General features: G+C 44.4%; 5 protein-coding genes across 5 annotated transcripts; 2 read left to right on the top strand and 3 right to left on the bottom strand.

Annotated features, from left to right (window-relative positions):
- Positions 1-1,185: 1,185 nt before the first annotated feature.
- SERLADRAFT_473943 (uncharacterized protein) lies at positions 1,186-1,754 on the bottom strand (the record flags this gene model as incomplete). Its single annotated transcript, XM_007321231.1, has 1 exon — positions 1,186-1,754. The coding sequence occupies one exon, from the start codon at positions 1,555-1,557 to the stop codon at positions 1,384-1,386; it is 174 nt and encodes a 57-aa protein (XP_007321293.1).
- Positions 1,755-2,041: 287 nt separating this feature from the next.
- SERLADRAFT_372156 (uncharacterized protein) lies at positions 2,042-2,236 on the top strand (the record flags this gene model as incomplete). Its single annotated transcript, XM_007321232.1, has 1 exon — positions 2,042-2,236. One exon carries the CDS (start codon positions 2,042-2,044, stop codon positions 2,234-2,236), a length of 195 nt encoding a protein of 64 aa, XP_007321294.1.
- Positions 2,237-2,657: 421 nt separating this feature from the next.
- SERLADRAFT_372157 (uncharacterized protein) lies at positions 2,658-6,836 on the top strand (the record flags this gene model as incomplete). The annotated part of the gene is made up of 25 exons (XM_007321233.1): positions 2,658-2,773; positions 2,830-3,124; positions 3,185-3,439; positions 3,498-3,561; positions 3,681-3,775; positions 3,843-3,861; positions 3,914-3,930; positions 3,979-4,088; positions 4,141-4,197; positions 4,450-4,579; positions 4,635-4,671; positions 4,726-4,854; positions 4,906-4,946; positions 5,001-5,110; positions 5,168-5,310; positions 5,370-5,555; positions 5,612-5,709; positions 5,763-5,881; positions 5,938-6,034; positions 6,086-6,177; positions 6,231-6,396; positions 6,450-6,497; positions 6,549-6,608; positions 6,657-6,734; positions 6,774-6,836. The coding sequence occupies 25 exons, from the start codon at positions 2,658-2,660 to the stop codon at positions 6,834-6,836; spliced, it is 2,625 nt and encodes an 874-aa protein (XP_007321295.1).
- A 346-nt stretch (positions 6,837-7,182) lies between these two features.
- Positions 7,183-9,411, bottom strand: SERLADRAFT_473949 (uncharacterized protein; the record flags this gene model as incomplete). The annotated part of the gene is made up of 12 exons (XM_007321234.1): positions 7,183-7,385; positions 7,439-7,702; positions 7,751-7,775; positions 7,833-7,889; positions 7,939-8,128; positions 8,184-8,197; positions 8,264-8,381; positions 8,430-8,545; positions 8,606-8,759; positions 8,876-9,002; positions 9,061-9,190; positions 9,256-9,411. The coding sequence occupies 12 exons, from the start codon at positions 9,389-9,391 to the stop codon at positions 7,295-7,297; spliced, it is 1,422 nt and encodes a 473-aa protein (XP_007321296.1).
- A 5,303-nt stretch (positions 9,412-14,714) lies between these two features.
- SERLADRAFT_440764 (uncharacterized protein) lies at positions 14,715-16,759 on the bottom strand (the record flags this gene model as incomplete). The annotated part of the gene is made up of 11 exons (XM_007321235.1): positions 14,715-14,982; positions 15,032-15,056; positions 15,115-15,214; positions 15,266-15,412; positions 15,468-15,481; positions 15,547-15,664; positions 15,713-15,828; positions 15,889-16,040; positions 16,097-16,285; positions 16,345-16,474; positions 16,540-16,759. 11 exons carry the CDS (start codon positions 16,757-16,759, stop codon positions 14,715-14,717), a joined length of 1,479 nt encoding a protein of 492 aa, XP_007321297.1.
- Between the last annotated feature and the right edge of the window lie 639 nt (positions 16,760-17,398).

Here is a 17,398-nt window from a genome sequence, read left to right on the forward strand (position 1 = left end):
TTGCCTTCTGTTACGCTTGCACGGACAGCCAAATTACCTAGAAAACGGGCTAGGGCGTCTTCACCCATTCTAGCTCCCCAAGAAGTTGGATTACACACGGCTATCTTGAAGGTATCAGGAGACCGTAAGAAGAAAGCTGTCGTGGAATCGAAGGATCGTATCCCGCCCCCACCCGCCCGACAAACTCGAGCAACTGCAATGCGACGTAAATGTGGGAAACTCGAACCACTACGTCCAAAGCCCCTCCCCGTTGAAGTGGAGTTAGCAGAACAAAATCATCTGGACAAGTCTGAATCTGGAATTGAAATTCCGTGTATAACGACTGGTTATCTGTCCCGCAAGCATGCTGATTATCCCCACGGCGTTAAAACTTCTGTAGAAGGAGAAACGAAGCCAGTGAGTTCCTCACACCTTTTGTTTGTCTTGCAGTGCCGACTTCAAAGTCGATGATGACTAATAGATAATTTACGTGAGCGAAAAGGAACTGACTTCCCCTTCGGTAACCCGTGCTCACAAAGAGCAAGATGTGCCTGAGTCCAAAGTGAAATCACTATACATGTTAGAGCCTTTGATCACTGATGTCATCATGTTTAGGTTTCAAAAGGAGTGTCTTCGGACCGTTCTCCAGTAACCAAATTGAGGCACCCATCAACCGATTTTGCTGATCCTATATACCCTGATGATTCTATTCCCGGCGGTGAGGGGAGAGTGGAGCATATGCAAGGCGACGAAATTGCAGTGACTAGCGATATCAACGCCGCAAAGTTGAACACCCTTCAAACTGTTGATCTGAAAGAATATACTGAGCACCCGGTTCCGGTGGAAGGTAACAAATTGGATCAGGTTCGTGTCTATCGTCAATTTATGCGACTAACTGACGTGCTAGAAGGTGCTCACATTTGGATCACCTGTTCGGCCATCGACACCACAGAAAGAGGTAGTAATGATTGACCTTACTCAGGACGAGTCACCCGTTAAGAAGACAGAAACCAACCTCAATGATCATTCTGCACTTGCACGGCCTTACACGGACGCCCAACAAGTCTTGGATACCGAAAGTAATGTTCATGACCTAATTCCAACTGAGATCTCCACGATTCAGGAGGCCCATAAATGCCACAATGTCACTTTTGCTTCACCTCTTGAGCAAACTACGTCGACAGAGCCTCGGCTATGCGGAGACAGCACGATGCTCGTGGAAAATTCTCGACGTCACCACGCTGATGCAGAGAGTCCTGGCTCTCAGGCCTCTTATATGGGAACTTATCCAGAAAATTTGAAGTCTCCCGTAGAGTCTCAACTCCTGAATGCACCTTTGCTTAGGGATGTCTTTTCGCCAGTCTCTGAAGCACTGGGTGTCAGGAAATATCCGAAGTTATCTCCTCAGTCTATTCTCAAACACTCATCTTCCAAGGCAAGGTTGGAAACCGTCAATTTCACAGACGAAGGCTTGTCGTTATCTCCATCGCAACTGCAACCAGGACGAGAGTCGTTTTCCTCCTCGGTCACAATGTACAAAGATGGTAAGAGAAATTTATTTAACCATACGTTCGACATGCCTCAACGTGTAATTAGAGTGGAACTGGCAGAAGCAAGGTTTTTCCTCGGGACGTCGTGGCTTAGTAGTTCAAAATCCCAACAGCACCAGATACGATAGACTTAACTCCGTGAATGAAGGGGTAGATATAGGAGATATTGCTAGTGTCAGTTCTTCACATTTGCTGGTGGATATCTACCTATATCTGATTTTATTGCCTTGGCTGTTAAGGTGCTACACGAGATACATAATGCGAGCCCCTTCAGAATATTGAAAGTAAATTTCCGCTAAGCACTGACATACTTTGACAATCCAGGCGATTACAAGTGGAATATCTTCCAGGTTCGAAAAGGTGAGGCACGAGGTACGTGTTAGCAGAGATAGACTTCTTCAAGACGCGGTTAGTGATTTACGGGAGATGCGTTTGAAATGGTTCTTTTCCCCCATTTCATAAGTCTGTTTGAGTCTCACAGATTGATTTTTAGCTACAGCCATCACGATTCCATGGTAGAGCTCGAAGAAGAATATGCCACATATCGTCGAACGCTTGCGCATGGTTGGGAGGACGTTATAAAAGCAAACCAAGGATTCTCCTCGACACTACTCAAGGTTATTGAAAACCACGATCGCAATATTTCCTCCAAGACATTCCCGAGATCAATTTTACCGCCAAAGCCTGACTTCCTAAAGGTAGGGTAAATGGCAGCTGGAATCCCAATTTCGTAGGAACCTGTAACATGCCTTCGCCTGCCCCCTGTCCCCTCCGCTTTGTCTTTGAACTTTGTATCCAGAATTATGTCATTTCAGGGTAGAAACCATGTACAGTCATGTTGAAATGTTCATTTCTTTTGGGACCTGTATATAGCTTAGACTAGACGTGTATACGTAAAGCCGGGCTGCGCCGGAGCCAAACTGTGACTATGTGAGAATCTATACATGTGGATTCAAGTTTGATTTCAGACTCGTGATGCTACAGATTGTTCGCCATGCCCGCGGCGCAGGCATCGTACGGTTCAGTCATATACTACGTCCCAGTTGTGCTCGCCCCTCACTTTCTTTCTTACCCCATACACACTGGCAACTTTCAGCCTTTTCGAGACCCTGTTCGTCCATCGCGAAAATGACAACTAAACCAGATGAATTCCGCCTCCCAATTGACGTGCGACCAACTCATTATGACCTTACAGTCCAAACAGACCTAGAAACATTTACCTTCAATGGTTTAGCCAAGATAGAGCGCGTCTTTTCCATTTTTCTTTACATTGTCAGCTTCATTTACTGTTCGGACACAGACTGGATGTCAAGAAGGAAACATCATCTATTGTTTTCAATACAGCCGAATTAGACTTGAAGGATGCATCGATCTATTCGGATGTTTTGAAAACTGAACAAGTCGAAACTGCTCGATCTTTTGATACAGCAGCTGAACGAGTCACTCTCCAATTTTCTACGCCCCTCCCTGCTGGTTCGAAGGCAAGGCTCTCCATTGGGTTCGCAGGCAAATTGACCACAAGCATGATGGGTTATTACAAGTCCTCCTACGAGCACGAAGGCAAAACTAAGAATTACGCGTTGACACAGTTTGAGGTACGCAAAACCGTTGGGCGCCTCAGAAAATCTTGCCTCATCAAAATTTGGTCATGCTAGCCCACTGCTGCTAGACGAGCTTTTCCATGCTGGGATGAACCTTTACTCAAAGCTACTTTTGCAATCACGATGATTTCTAGAGATGATACTATTAACCTTAGTAACATGCCTGTGGTTTCGGAAAAGATATGGTCGCCCTCGAACACGTCAGAGGACAACGATACTTCATTAGTTCGGTTATTTTCTTCTTTGACCACGGAAACTTCTTCGTCCGAAGACAAATGGAAGATATCGCAGTTTATGACCACCCCGCTTGTGCGTAACATCTCTTTGACCAAACTAGTATGACGTGGTTGCTGACAGAGGATGCAAGATGTCCACATATGTGGTAGCTTTTGCCAATGGAGACTTTTCATACCTGGAGAGTTCATACACGAGTCCGTTAAGCGGGAAAACTCGCCCATTACGGATATATGGTCGGTCCCTATGATGATCATATGCGATGAGTATAGTCTGAGCTTACTCACCACAGCTACTTCAAATGTAATTGATCAAGCTCAGTTCGCCCTTGATATCAAAGCGAAGGTGCTTCCTCTGTACGAGAAAGTATTCGACATCGAGTATCCTCTGCCTAAATTGGATACGTTGGTGGTATGTAGTGGACCTAATTGTTTTGTGTAGTGTTACCTGATTCTCTTGATTCATATATTTTGTACAGGCTCATGATTTTGATGCTGGTATGAAACAATCTACTTAAATTGGACGCGCTTACCGAAATGGTATTAACAGGCGCTATGGAGAATTGGGTATACTATGGTCATTTTTAAAAATTTACTCTTTCTAACAAAGCATAGGGCTTAATTACAGGACGCACAAGTGCATTCTTATTAGATCCTGCTAGAGCAGACATGGCCGCCAAGAAGCGCGTCACTGTTTTTGAATCTCACGAGATCGCACATATGTGGTTGGTCATCTCTTTTACGCATGTTCTCGGAATAACTTAACATCGGGGATAGGTTCGGCAATATTACTACCATGGAGTGGTGGGACTATCTGTATCTCAACGAAGGTTTGTACTGCTACTGTATTGTATCGAGGTAATGCTAACATTATAAAACTAGGATTTGCGACTCTTGTATGTTTCCAGGTCTGACCTATATTTTACTAGCCATGTTAATAAGCTATTCCTAGATGGGTGAAGTTATCATAGTTGGTAACTTGTTTTTATTCAAGTGCTTGTGATACTTCTCTAACCCCTTTTTTTCTTAGACAAGTAAATGTTTTTCTTTCAACTTTACACATTGATTTACAAGCTTTATTGTGAGGATTTTCCCGGAGTGGAAAGTGGACTCTGAGTTTATCACTCTTCACTTGAACGACGCCCTCAATCTCGACGCGAAAGTCTCTTCGCATCCAGTTGAAGTGGACTGCCCGGACGCTAATCAAATCAATCAAGTATGTGTTTTCTGATTGCTAGTGGAAAGGGTCAACCTGATTGAGGCACTTTCAGATATTTGATTCATTGTCGTACGCTAAAGCCGCTTCAGGTAAGTGAAGTACCAAAGTGATAACAATGATGTGGTGATGCTGATCATTTGTAGTGCTACGAATGTTGTCCAACTATGTCGGAGAGGAGCGTTTTTTGAAAGGTGTCTCGTTGTACCTCAAGAAAAGGTTATATGGTAACAGTGTGACTCGAGACCTATGGGAAGGAATAGCAGAAGCGACTGGTCTGTTAAACCGTGTGCATCGAGGCAGATATGGCTGACGAGTTGATATAGGCATTGATGTCACAAAGATGATGGATAACTGGATCACGAAGGTAATGGATTGTCCATTCATGCACGTGAATCTTTGACGTATCGACAAATCTCAGATCGGTTTTCCGGTCCTTACTGTCACTGAAACTAAAGATGGGATACGCGTTCGTCAAGACCGCTTCCTAGAAACGGGCCCCGCAGAACCAAAGGATAATGAGACGATTTGGTACTTCTAATATTAACTCAACGCTTGACGTTCAATATTTAATCTGCTGAATGCTAGGTCTATTCCTTTGAGCCTTTTGACGGTAACAGAGCAGGGGAAGCCCATCGTTGATCACGGGATCGTGTTAGATACCAGGGAGAAAACTATCGCAATTGACACAACCAAACCGTTCAAGTTAAATGCAGGGACATCTGGTGTGTGTAAGTAATATTGTTTTAGTCTCATGGACCATCGCCTTTTTGCTGACGTCATTTGACAGACAGAGTTCTGTACTCTGATGAACGGGTGGCGAGTATCGCTGAAGCAGCAGCGAAGAGCGATGCGGTATTTTCTCTGAATGATCGAATCGGCCTAGTGCATGATGTGATGGTGCTATCCAAAGCCGGGTTTTCGCGAGTGAGCAGCGCATTGACGGTTGTCGATACGTTGCGACATGAGAAAGAATGTCAGAGTTTCGATCTTTGCCGCCATCAGTTTACATGCTGATGAAAGACTTTTCAGTCCTTGTATGGGACAGTATCGCGGGTAATGTTGCGACGCTGTTGTCAGCTTGGTGGGAGCAGCCAAGGATAGTGGAGCTTCTGAACAAGTTCCGTCAGGTAGGCCAACGCGAGCTGTTGCTTGGAGTGCATAAATGCTTATGTTATGTTAGTCATTGTACGGCCCTATAGCGCAACGACTTGGCTACGATTACGCGGTGGATGAGACAGCTGATACCACACAGTTGCGTACACGCGCGATAGAGCAGGCCGCTCGCGCTGGAGACGCTCGGTAGAACTTTTTCCCCCTGTGGATTGGTAATGTGGCTGATGATTTGGTTTTTATAGAGTTATTGGCGAGCTCAAGTCCCGATTTGCGGAGTACATGAAGACGGGCGATGATTCGAAGATACCCGCTGACCTCTTTAGGATCACATTGATCGTCGTACGTGTTATCTCCTGTTGATCTCGTGAATCCGCTCATGTCAGCGTCTAGTCTGTGAAGCACGGTGGACGGGAAGAATACGAGTTCGTCAAGCAGCTTTATGAGAAATCTACTACGCCGCCATCTGCAAGTACTTCTGCCATGTAAGTCTGATTTAGCTACTTGGGGAGTAAATACTCAATGTCGGGGAAATAAGGTATGCTATGGGCTCTAGTGAAAATGAAGAGTGTCTTCGTGATATATTTGATTATATCCTAACGAATGCACGGGACCAGGATCTGGTGTACTTCTTCGCAGGATTGCGCGGAAATAATAAGACGAGAAGACGGCTTGCAAAATTTTTCAAGGATAATTATGATACGGTGAGTAATGAGGCGGTTTGCAAGATGACGAGACGTTGAAGCAGTAGTTGCAGTTATATGCGCGCTTCGAAGGAAACTTCTCGCTCAAGTATATTGTAGAGGTAAGTGACCGGGTATATCTGATACTGCTGTAGTTGATTTGTGACTTGCAGGAAGCGTTTGGTGGTTTGAGCACAGAAGAAGACTACGAGGAGACTGTCAAATTTTTCAAGGTGAGTTGTCGGGAAGGATTTTGTGAGCAAGCACTGAGGATCTTATAGGACAAGGACACAAGCAAATACAATCTTGCGTTGGAGCAGACGCTCGATTCGGTGCGAGCGACGTCGGCCTGGCTAAAGGTGAGTACGATCAGCGATTTCTTTGCATGGTGGCTGAAGTGGTGTCAGCGATCGACTACGGACATACTCGAATGGCTTGAGATGTGGGACAAGAGGGAGTAGAATATTAGTAGAATGGATCTATAGATGGGCCTCGGTTTGAGCAGACTTTGCAGTTGAGAAACATGGGATCCCACAAGGTCCCTCAAATCTCCCCAACCTTGTGCTAACGGAAGTGGATCTGTCTCCTTGTCCATCCATATTTATCCATGTAAAGCGGCCATGTCACCCAATCCCTACTAATCCGCGGGATTATACAAGAAAAAAGTTGGATGGTTGCCTAGATGGCTGCAGCAAATAAAACGACAGGGAGCGGGTACATTCCCAATGTTAATAGTACAGATCCTGCCATATCACAGAAAGGGCCAGGTATGCTGGAGGCCATGGTGCATCGACGCAGCACTATTCCTACAACAAACAGTGGATAAAAAGGAACAAGAGGTACATCTAGCTCATTTCTCTTATACATCAGTATGTTTGTATCCTGTTACTAGTACATTGATAGACACTGTGATCATTCTTCATCCATGTACAGCAATCATTTCAGCCAACCTCTGTGGAGTCATTTCCAGACTTCGTGGTTCGATGACACATGGAAAGAGGAGTGGGTGGCTATAATAACCATGGATCAGCATGGTTTCAGGAATATGATAGGATACAGTCACGTCGTTAATCCAGAAGTCCATTCGACCTGAAATTCAACTTCTTTTCCCAAGTCATCTACTGCCTTTCTTATATTGAATACGGACAAAACGGATGCGATGCCTGCCCATAAACTTGCATCGGCCACATGTCGACCTATGCATACTCGCCTCCCAAACCCGAATGCGTAGCTTACAACATCGTCGACAAGCTTTCCATTCGAAAGAAACCTTTCAGGCTTGAATTCATATGGATTTGGATAAATGCTCTCGTCGTGAGACATTGCCCTGTAATGTAACGTTAGATAGACAGCCAGCAGAAACCAGCCCACTAACCATAAATTTGCCATCACAGTTGCGCCTGTAGACATGGATGAAATACTGTGCTTATGAACACATACGGGGGCTAGAAACGAACCTTTGGGTATGTAGTACCCTTCATATATATCATCATTAGTAGCAGCATGCGCAATGCCTGTCTGTGATGTGAGGATAGTAATAGATAGAATAGAAAGTTTACTTGCCTAACGGTACAACAGGATGCCATCTCAACGTTTCACGAAGTACAGCATCAATGTAGGGCAACGATGCCCTATCACTGAACTCAGGAAGCCTATCCCGGCCCACTATAGCGTCGATTTCAGCCTGGGCCTTTGCTTGGACTTTGGGATTCTGTAGCATTGCAAGAGTAAAGATGAGCATGGCTGAAGAAGTCTTAGAATGAAGCTTTAGTATCAAGTAGTTGGATATTCATTGACAGTTCACCCACAGTTTCTGATGCGGCTGGATGAGAATTACAACCAAAGATGTTAAGCTCTTGGTCAGTTGATACACCAGACGTGATCTTACCATTGAAAGCGGTTGCTGCCACGTCCTTTACTAGGTTTTCGTGGTACTCTACGTTTCCACCATCCTTCATTCGACCCAAAAGGTCTGAGCAGATACATGGCAGCAGCGAGTTTGAAGTCTAGCCCTATGCTCAGTATCGCCTTTCTTACAGCAGTAGACGACGCACCAGATTCTGTGTGACATGTCGATAAGGCGCATCTACTTGTTCTTTGCTGACCTGGCGGCTCTCTTGTGCCTTCTTCTGGAATCCTGCCCCTGGTAACCAGTACGGTAGTCGAAGGACTCAATAAAGGAAAGGCATTCAGACATCCGCTAGCCACCAGAAATGTGAAACAAACTTACGAAACGGAAATGCACCCAGTAGGGCTGCTTTTTCAGGTGTTACCACTCCAATTGCGAGATTAAGAGTATCCTCGACAATTTTAACGAGTGCATCATGGCGTGGTGCGGTATCATATCCATAAGCAACGGCCATAATAATAGAAGAAGACATGCTGAACAAAAAATTTAATGATCATGAGATGAATTGCGGACATGGCAGGAATCTCACGTCTGAAAATGGCTATCATATTCCTGGGGCGTTTCAAGCAGATTAATCAGGAGCTGATGTACCTTAAGCATTTGCACTGGACGATAGGTGAGTGCAGCTTCAGGGCGAAATGTCTGATGAAAAAGCCGCCTGCACTGTCGCCACCTTTCACCATAAGGCATAAATGCGACATTCCAAGTCCATCCAAACCTACGATGCAAGCAGTCACATTACTACCTCGACATACAGGATAAAGGAAAGTGCATACAGATCAATTGTGGTTAATGTCGGCCTATCAGAGAAAACACTCGATCGACGGTCGAGTATATCTTTTGCTATTTTCTCAGAGTTGATGACAATTATGTCTTTGCTGAACAAACGAGAATACACAAGGGGCCCTTGTAAACCAAATGACAAAGCCTTTTCAGAATACGAAAGCCGGTACACCATCATAAAAACGTACCATATGTTTTTCCCCAGTTTGTATATGTAACCCAAGGTTCTTTGGAATTCACACTCATTACATTTCCTACCACAGGAAATGGACGTGGACCGGGCGGGAGCGGGCACCGAGCACGTTTCTCCCGATTATTGACCATCAGCCTGATGGCAAAGAGTGAAACGAGGGCACCAAGGATAGGGACCAGAGAGTATATGTTTGTCACCTCAACGTTGTCAAGCATCTTGATCATACTGCAGTGAAGGATAAGATGCGGTTTTCGTGGACGTGCATACGGTTTGAGTACGGCTATATATGATTGTCTGGTGGGAATATATTTTTCCTTCTTACTCTTGCGGAGTGTTTCTTTCGATTACAAAAGACATGAATTAGGAATTTGGTTCGCCAAGGATATGAATAGGGTTTGCTGGCTAACTCTTGAATGAGCGGAACTGTCGCATGAGAACCTGATTACCTGTTTAACAATGATCACAAGGTCAATATCCGTAGTGATAGGAAGAAGGAAATGCGCAGCTGATTATGTTCACTGAATGCACTCTTCGACAGTTATAACGGGAGCTCGTGTCTGAAACCATTGAAGGATTCTGCTCAGGCTGTTCATTGACGAGTAAGCACCTATGCAAGTTCTAGGGCTGGACTCATTGGTGGGTCCTCCTTGGTGATTCTCAGTGGAAAAGAGAGCATGAAATAGGTGATTCAACATAATCACCAGCTGAAGGATGGTGGACACTTCTTCAGCCGCTGGACAGTAGGATAGAATCTGTCGTTACGTCAATGTAGGTATGATATTAGCGCCCAAGACTACAATGATCACGGTAATCAGTGACAAATGCAGATAATGCCCAGGCTTCTCCCAAGCCGCGCTGTTTCGAGATAATTGCTAGAGCAGGAATGATAAGTTGTCATTTTGCAGGTGCAGCCGCTTCCCTAGAACGTCTGGAGACTTCACCTAGAACAGCTCTTCTGGGAGTGAATTCGGTCTTTCACTGGCAGACTGGGTTCCTTTATTGAGGAATCGGTCTCTGAGACCCAACATCCCGTCCGACGGCCCAGACCGGCACCGGCATCCGCGATCCATCCGCAATCTAAAAATAGATTCATTCATCTCCCACCTGAAAGCATCTCCGACATCTTGAACTGCGAGCCTTTCTGCTCATCATGGTGAGCCTTGCTGCTAGTAATGTTAATGTATTGACTCAATATTTGGATAGTCATGTCCCCTTTCTCACAGTGGGTTGTATTTTCCTCTTGCCTTCACTCACCATGCCCCCCAGACCATTCAGTCATATTCCATGTAATATACCCATTCAGTACATGATAAGGACATGCCACCTAGGACATCATATACAGGCTGCCTGGCTGGCCAGTGCTCCCTGCAACAGTACCCAGCCACGGACATGCAAGGAGGGCCAGCCAGGTCTTATCTCTATTTGTGAGAATCTAACTCTTATGCCAAATAAACAGAGAGTTAAGTTGTCTAATTGCAAGCAAGGTCTTTCACAGATGAATAAATATTTAATCAACAGCTAAGGAATATGCACATGAAGTAGCTGGCATATATACCTAAGAAACACATGTAAGTAATGAGGTGCTGACTGAGTGACATGTATAAGGCATGAGGCAATTGATAAGTACTTTGGTAAGTAACTATGTCATAGGTCACATGATTGATCATGTGACTATGATAAGATAAGATCTGGAGAAATTATAGCATGATACACTGTAAGTGCTAGTAATCGTTATAATTGCCAACATGAAATTTATGGAAGTATTGAGACTGATATGATGGATTCATCATCATCATTATTTTTAAATAAGGTAGAGATGAGAGATTGTGACATTACCTCCTCCTTAGGCCATGTTCAGTAGCATCATTTGGAAGATGATGGTTTTAGAACATTGTTGTGCTGGGTGGCTTGATGATGCTGAATTTTAACTTTATTGCACTGGGTGGCTTTATAATGCCAAATGCCAAGCAGGCTGGTCATAGGGTGATACAGAATTGGGTGTCTTTGAAGATAGAACACCTATATCAATACCATCAATTTACCCACCAAACAATCCTATTGATGGTGTGAAGGCCAGCCAGCAGCAGGCTTTCCAAGCCTCCACAATAGTACCCTCTATGGTCATTGAAAATGACAAGCATCAATGATACAACTAATCAAACAATTACAAAGAAGAAAAAGGGGCCTAAGACCATTTGGACTGGAGTGGATTTGAAGAAACTTGTGGATCTTGCTGTAGAGTATTGAGGGCTCCTTGGAGAGGGGGGGGATTTCAAACCCCAGTTCTGCACTGCTGCTGAAGATGTGTTAGGGCCTATGATGACAAGAGGAGCCTAAAAGACCACCAATTCTATCCGCACAAAGTGGTTCAGTATCAGTACTCTAGTGTCTATCATGCCATGGCCCTTATTGACAAGCCTGTTAGCTCAAGAAGGAGTTTATTTGTGCTGGAAACTTGGTAGATATGTCTGGGCTCAGATTTAGTGTTTCAAGGGGCTTAAAGATCACAAATGTGAACCAACATATCTGGGATGCGCTTTGCAAGGTAATTAGCATCTAATTTCCTATTCCCACACATTAACTCGCCATTTCCAGAGTAAAAACAAAGAAACAAAGGCAATTTTCATTTGCTTAGCTGCAGATGGATGTAAATGGTATAATAAGATTGTGGGAATTTTACCCAGCCAGGAAAAAGGAACTCATGTGTTTCAAGCCTCACAAGTGCAGTTTTTGAAGGCACCCACCACATTGCCAAGAAAGGAGGCTATTGTAACAACCAAGAGTTAGTTACTCTGGCGCACACAGAAACACACTATAAGGAAAATGGATGGGGAGTGGTTACCCCTTAGGCTGCAGTGAGTTTGTTGGTTAACAACAGGAGGACTTGCTGAGTCCTTCCCTATGTATTGCTCTTGTATATATACTAAAATACATGAGGTACTGTACAGTTGTAAATAAAGTTCAAAGTCCGATGTCTAGCATGTGACCGGTCACATGATGAGTCTAGACACTGGTCAGGTGATGTGTCACATGACTGGTCATGTGACTATGAAAAGTCGAAAATGTAAAGTAAAATAAATGGTCACATGACTGGTCATGTGACTTGGAAAACAAAAGTACAAGTACAAAAGTGAAGCGTAAGTAGGTGCTGGTATGTTAATTGTAACAGCTATAGTATTTGGATAGAGATATACAAGATGAGGAGGGGGAGCAGGAGCAGGAGCAGGAGCAGGAGGATTGTGGCGGCAAGGATATGAAAGAACAAGTTTAGCGGATAGTGGATAATTGGGGCAAGCACGACAAAAAACATTACGATGTCATGCACCAAAGTTGATTGGTAGCATGGACAAGTGTCAATAACGAAGCAAATATTCAAAAGACTCGCCTTTGCGCCACATAGGCACAGTGCCACATGGAATAGTAATTAATATTGCCTTTTTCGAACTTGTGGCTGATCAGCACCACCTCTATTAGGCAATCCAGTCACGCTCACCTTTGCTTTTCCATTCGGTACTTTCGGCATTTTGGCATTTTGGCAAATTTTCGCATTGCCACTGGCTACACATTGCATTGCGCCCTCACTTTTGTCGTTTCCTTCACTTCCCTTCCTTTGCCTAGCCCCACCATGGGTCCCTTACTCTCGTTTTTATTCTCACCCGACGGTCACTTCTGGATCCCTATTCTAGTCCATTTCCTCGTCACCTCCACCCTCCTCCTGTAACAACCAAAGTTTTTGATACTCTGGCGCACAACTTCAGACAAAGCTATAAAGGTAGTGAGTGGAGTGGTTACCCTTAGGATAGGACTGAGTTAGTTGTGGGTAAACAACAGGAGGACTCGCTGAGGAGTCTCCTTGATCTATTGGGGTATATATACTACTATAGTTTGTTTGTACATATATACTGTACAGTTGATGGAGGCAGTGGCTGATTATGTCAGGGGGCACAGCCCGTGTGACCAGCTCCACTGCATGAGAAACTTGTATCTAAAAATAGGAAAGGCAGTGCAGCACGAGAAGTGGAGTTTGAACAATAATGGAAAGTGCCACATGTGTCACGACTTGAGCCAGAGCGCTAGTCAGAGCGCTAATTTCATTTTCATTTTTCTTTAATATCTGATCACATGACAGACATAAGTCGTTAAGCTGCTGCTATTTAGCGCGGATAACACAAATACTTAGTTATATCTAGTCACGTGACAAACACGTGACAGAATCCAGACCATGACGTAGAACATCAGTCAGCGCCTCATGGCTGAACCTCAGAACGTATATATACTAAACACTAATGTACATACTTTTCTTCAGTTGTTGATTACTTCTATATACTCTACTTGAACGCTACTTGTTGATTGAGAACTTGTCCCTCCGTTAATTCGGCAAAAGGGATTGGATCTTACAACATGGCACAGGGTGTGAAAACTACAAAAGAAAGTTGAAGAGGAGAATAAAATTTAAAGGTCCGAAAATTGTGTTATTGCAACACCTCCTACTCATCTTCTTTGTACCCCCACCATACCTGATGTCACCACACTCTATCCACTTCCGTCGCCGATCCGTCAACCACCACATGCCACTGCTGATATCAGCAAAGCCCCGGAAGCCAGTGCAAATTGGGCAACAGGTCCATCTTCATGATGTCGATCTTCCATCATATACTATCAAATCATTGGTTGCTCGTCTTGCCTGGTTGGAGCGTGGGTGGGTAGTTTTTGAGCTGGAGAAGGTTCATCCCCTTGTGTTGCCTATGTACATTGCTGTCCCATTCACTTGGGTACATTTATCCTTTGTCCATCGTCTTCACTACAGCTACATCTACCACACGCTGCCTGGGACACATTTGTTGCTGTTGTCACAATGGGCAGGGTGGTAAACGCATGAGATGGAACCACTGTGAAAAAAAAAGTCAGTAAGTAATTGAAAAAGAATAAAATGATAAAAACTTACTTTCCATCCACCACCTATTATCAAGAGCCTCCTTCCTCTCAGGAGTCTGTCTCTCAGGATCAAACCAGACAAATCCTTCCACCACCTCATCTGCTGGGCAGATCATGGAGGGATCAACTGCCTGTCCCTTGTTTTCTCCTCCGCTAAAGTGGAAAATAAACTAAGATGTCCGTCAGGGCTGAATATAAGGGAAAATGGAAGCAAAACACAAATATGGTATGTATTGAACTAACTTGCCTTCCTTGATTATCCTTGCGGCTTACACCGCTGTATTCCTATCCATCCAACACGATATCTGGCTCACTTATACACCAATATATTTGTATCTTTATTACATTGATAAACACATGTAAAATCATACTTCATCCATGTAAAGCAATCATTTCAGCCAATCCCTCCGCAGTCATTTCCAGATCTCGCGGTTCGATGACACATGGAAAAAGGAGTGGATGGCTATAAAAACCACGAATTATTAGCATGACTTCAAGAAGACGACAGGATGTACATATTCACGTTGTTAATCCAGAAGTCCACTGGACTTCGAATTCAACTTCTTTCCCCGAGTCATCTAACGCCTTCTTTATATTGAAAACGGACAGAATGGATGTGATGCCTGCCCATAAACTTGCATCGGCCACATGTCGACCTATGCATACTCGCCTCCCAAACCCGAATGCGTAGCTTACAACATCGTCGATAAGCTTTCCATTCGAAAGAAACCTTTCAGGCTTGAATTCATATGGATCTGGATAAATGCTCTCGTCGTGAGACATTGCCCTGTAATGTAATGTTAGATAGGCAGTCAGCAGATAACCAGATTACTCACCATAAATTCGCCATCACAGTTGCACCTATAAACGTGAATGAAATACCGTGCTTATGGACACAGACAGGGGGCTAGAAACGGACCTTTGGGTATGTAGTACCCTTCATATATATCATCGGCAGTAGCAGCATGTGCAACGCCTGTTTGTAATGTAAGGATAATAGTGGACGGGGATAAGGGAACCTACTTGCCTAACGGTACAACAGGATGCCATCTCAATGTTTCGCGAAGTACAGCATCAATGTAGGGCAATGACGCCCTATCACTGAACTCAGGAAGCCTATCCCGGCCCACTATAGCGTCAATTTCGGCCTGGGCTTTTGCTTGGACTTTGGGATTCTGTAGCATTGCAAGAGTAAAGATAAGCATAGCTGAAGAAGTCTTAGAATGAAGCTTTAGCGTTAAGTAGTTATATATTCATAGACAGTTCACCCACAGTATCTGATGCAGCTGGAGGAGAATTACAACCAGAGGTGTTAAGTCTCGGTCAGTTGATGTACCAGACGTGATCTTACCGCTGAAAGCAGTTGCTGCCACGTCCTTTACTAGTCCCTCGTGGCGTTGTATATTACCACCATCCTTCATTCGACCCAAAAGGTCTGAGCAGATACATGGCGGCAGCGAATTTGAGGCCTAGTCTTATGCTCAGTATTGCTTTGCGTACTGCGGTAATCGACGCACCAGATTCTGCGTGACATGTCGAAAAGGCGCATCTACTTGCTCTTTGCTGACATGACGGCTCTCTTGTGCTTTCTTCTGAAACCCTGCCCCAGGAAACCAGTATGGTAGCCGAATGACTGAACGAACGAGGGGCCTTCAGATATCAGCTAGCCACCTTCAATGTGGAACGAACTCACGAAACGGAAATGCGCCCAGTAGGGCTGCTCTTTCAGGAGTTATCACCCCAAGTGCGAGATTAAGAGCATCTTCCACAACTTTGACGAATGCATCATGGCGTGGTGCGGTGTCATATCCATAAGCAATCGCCATAATAATAGAAGAAGACATGCTGAATTGATTATTTAAAGATGATGAGATGAATTGCAAATATAACAGGAATCTTACGTTTGAAGATGGCTGCCATATTCGTGAGGCGTTTCGAGTAGATTCATCAGGAGCTGATGTACCTTACACATTTGCACCGGACGATATGTGAGGGCAGCTTCAGGGCGAAATGTCTGATGAAAAAGCCGCCTGCACTGTCGCCACCTTTCGCCATAAGGCATAAATGTGACATTCCAGGACCATCCAAATCTGTGACGCAAGCGGTCACTTGAATTATCTCGACATGCGGGATAAATGGATGTACATACAAATCCATTGTGATTAATGTTGGCCTATCAGAGAATACACTCGATCGGCGGTCGAGTATATCTTTTGCTATTCTCTCAGAGTTGATAACAATTACGTCTTTGTTGAACAAACGAGAATACACAAGGGGCCCTTATAGAGCAAGTGACAAAGCCTTTTCAGAATACGAAAGTCGGTACACCGTCATCAAAACTTACCATAGGTTTTCCCCCAGTCTGTATATGTAACCCAAGGTTCTTTGGAATTCACACTCATTACATTTCCTACCACAGGAAATGGACGTGGACCGGGCGGCAGCGAACAACGAGCATGTTTCTCCCGGTTATTGACCATCAGCCTGACGACAAAGAGTGAAACGAGAACACCAAGGATAGGGACCAAAGAGTGTATGTTTGTCGCTTCAACGTTGTCAAACATCTTGGCCATACAGCAGTGGATGATAAGATGCAAGTTTCGTAGACATACGATTGGAATACGACTATATATAATCGTCAGGTGGGGCTAAGTTCTTCCCTCGTATCTTTGCGGAATATTCCTTTCAATTACGAGAGACGGTAATCAGGAAGTGGATGGTGATCACGAGTTAGGTTCGTTAGCTAACCCAAATCAATGGGGCCGTCGCGTTGAGAACCTGTTTGCCTGTTTAACAATGACAGGGTCAAGGATCCGTAGTGATAGGGAGAAGAAATGCGCAGCTAGTATTGTTGATGGAATGTACCTTCCGACGACATGATATAACGGGAGCTCATGTCTTAGATTGAAGAAATCCGCTCAGGTTGTTCATTGGCGAGCAAGCACCTATGCGGGTTCCTGGGGACAGGCCGGGGGGACTGATTCCTGATTGAATTGCAGTGCAAAAGAGCACATGGGATAGGTCATTTGACGTAACTGCCAGCTGACAAGGATGGTAAACGCTTCATTTATGGCAGTACATTGCGTGTTATCGCTGAAGTTGGAAAGTTGGGTAGGAAACCTATCTTTATGTGAATGTCAGTATAATGTTGGCGCCCAAGACTACGATGATCACGGTAATCGGTGACATACTGACAAATACGA

The sequence above is a fragment of the Serpula lacrymans genome, assembly GCF_000218685.1.
Source record: "Serpula lacrymans var. lacrymans S7.9 unplaced genomic scaffold SERLAscaffold_11, whole genome shotgun sequence".
In the NCBI taxonomy this organism is placed as follows: Eukaryota; Fungi; Basidiomycota; class Agaricomycetes; order Boletales; family Serpulaceae; genus Serpula; species Serpula lacrymans.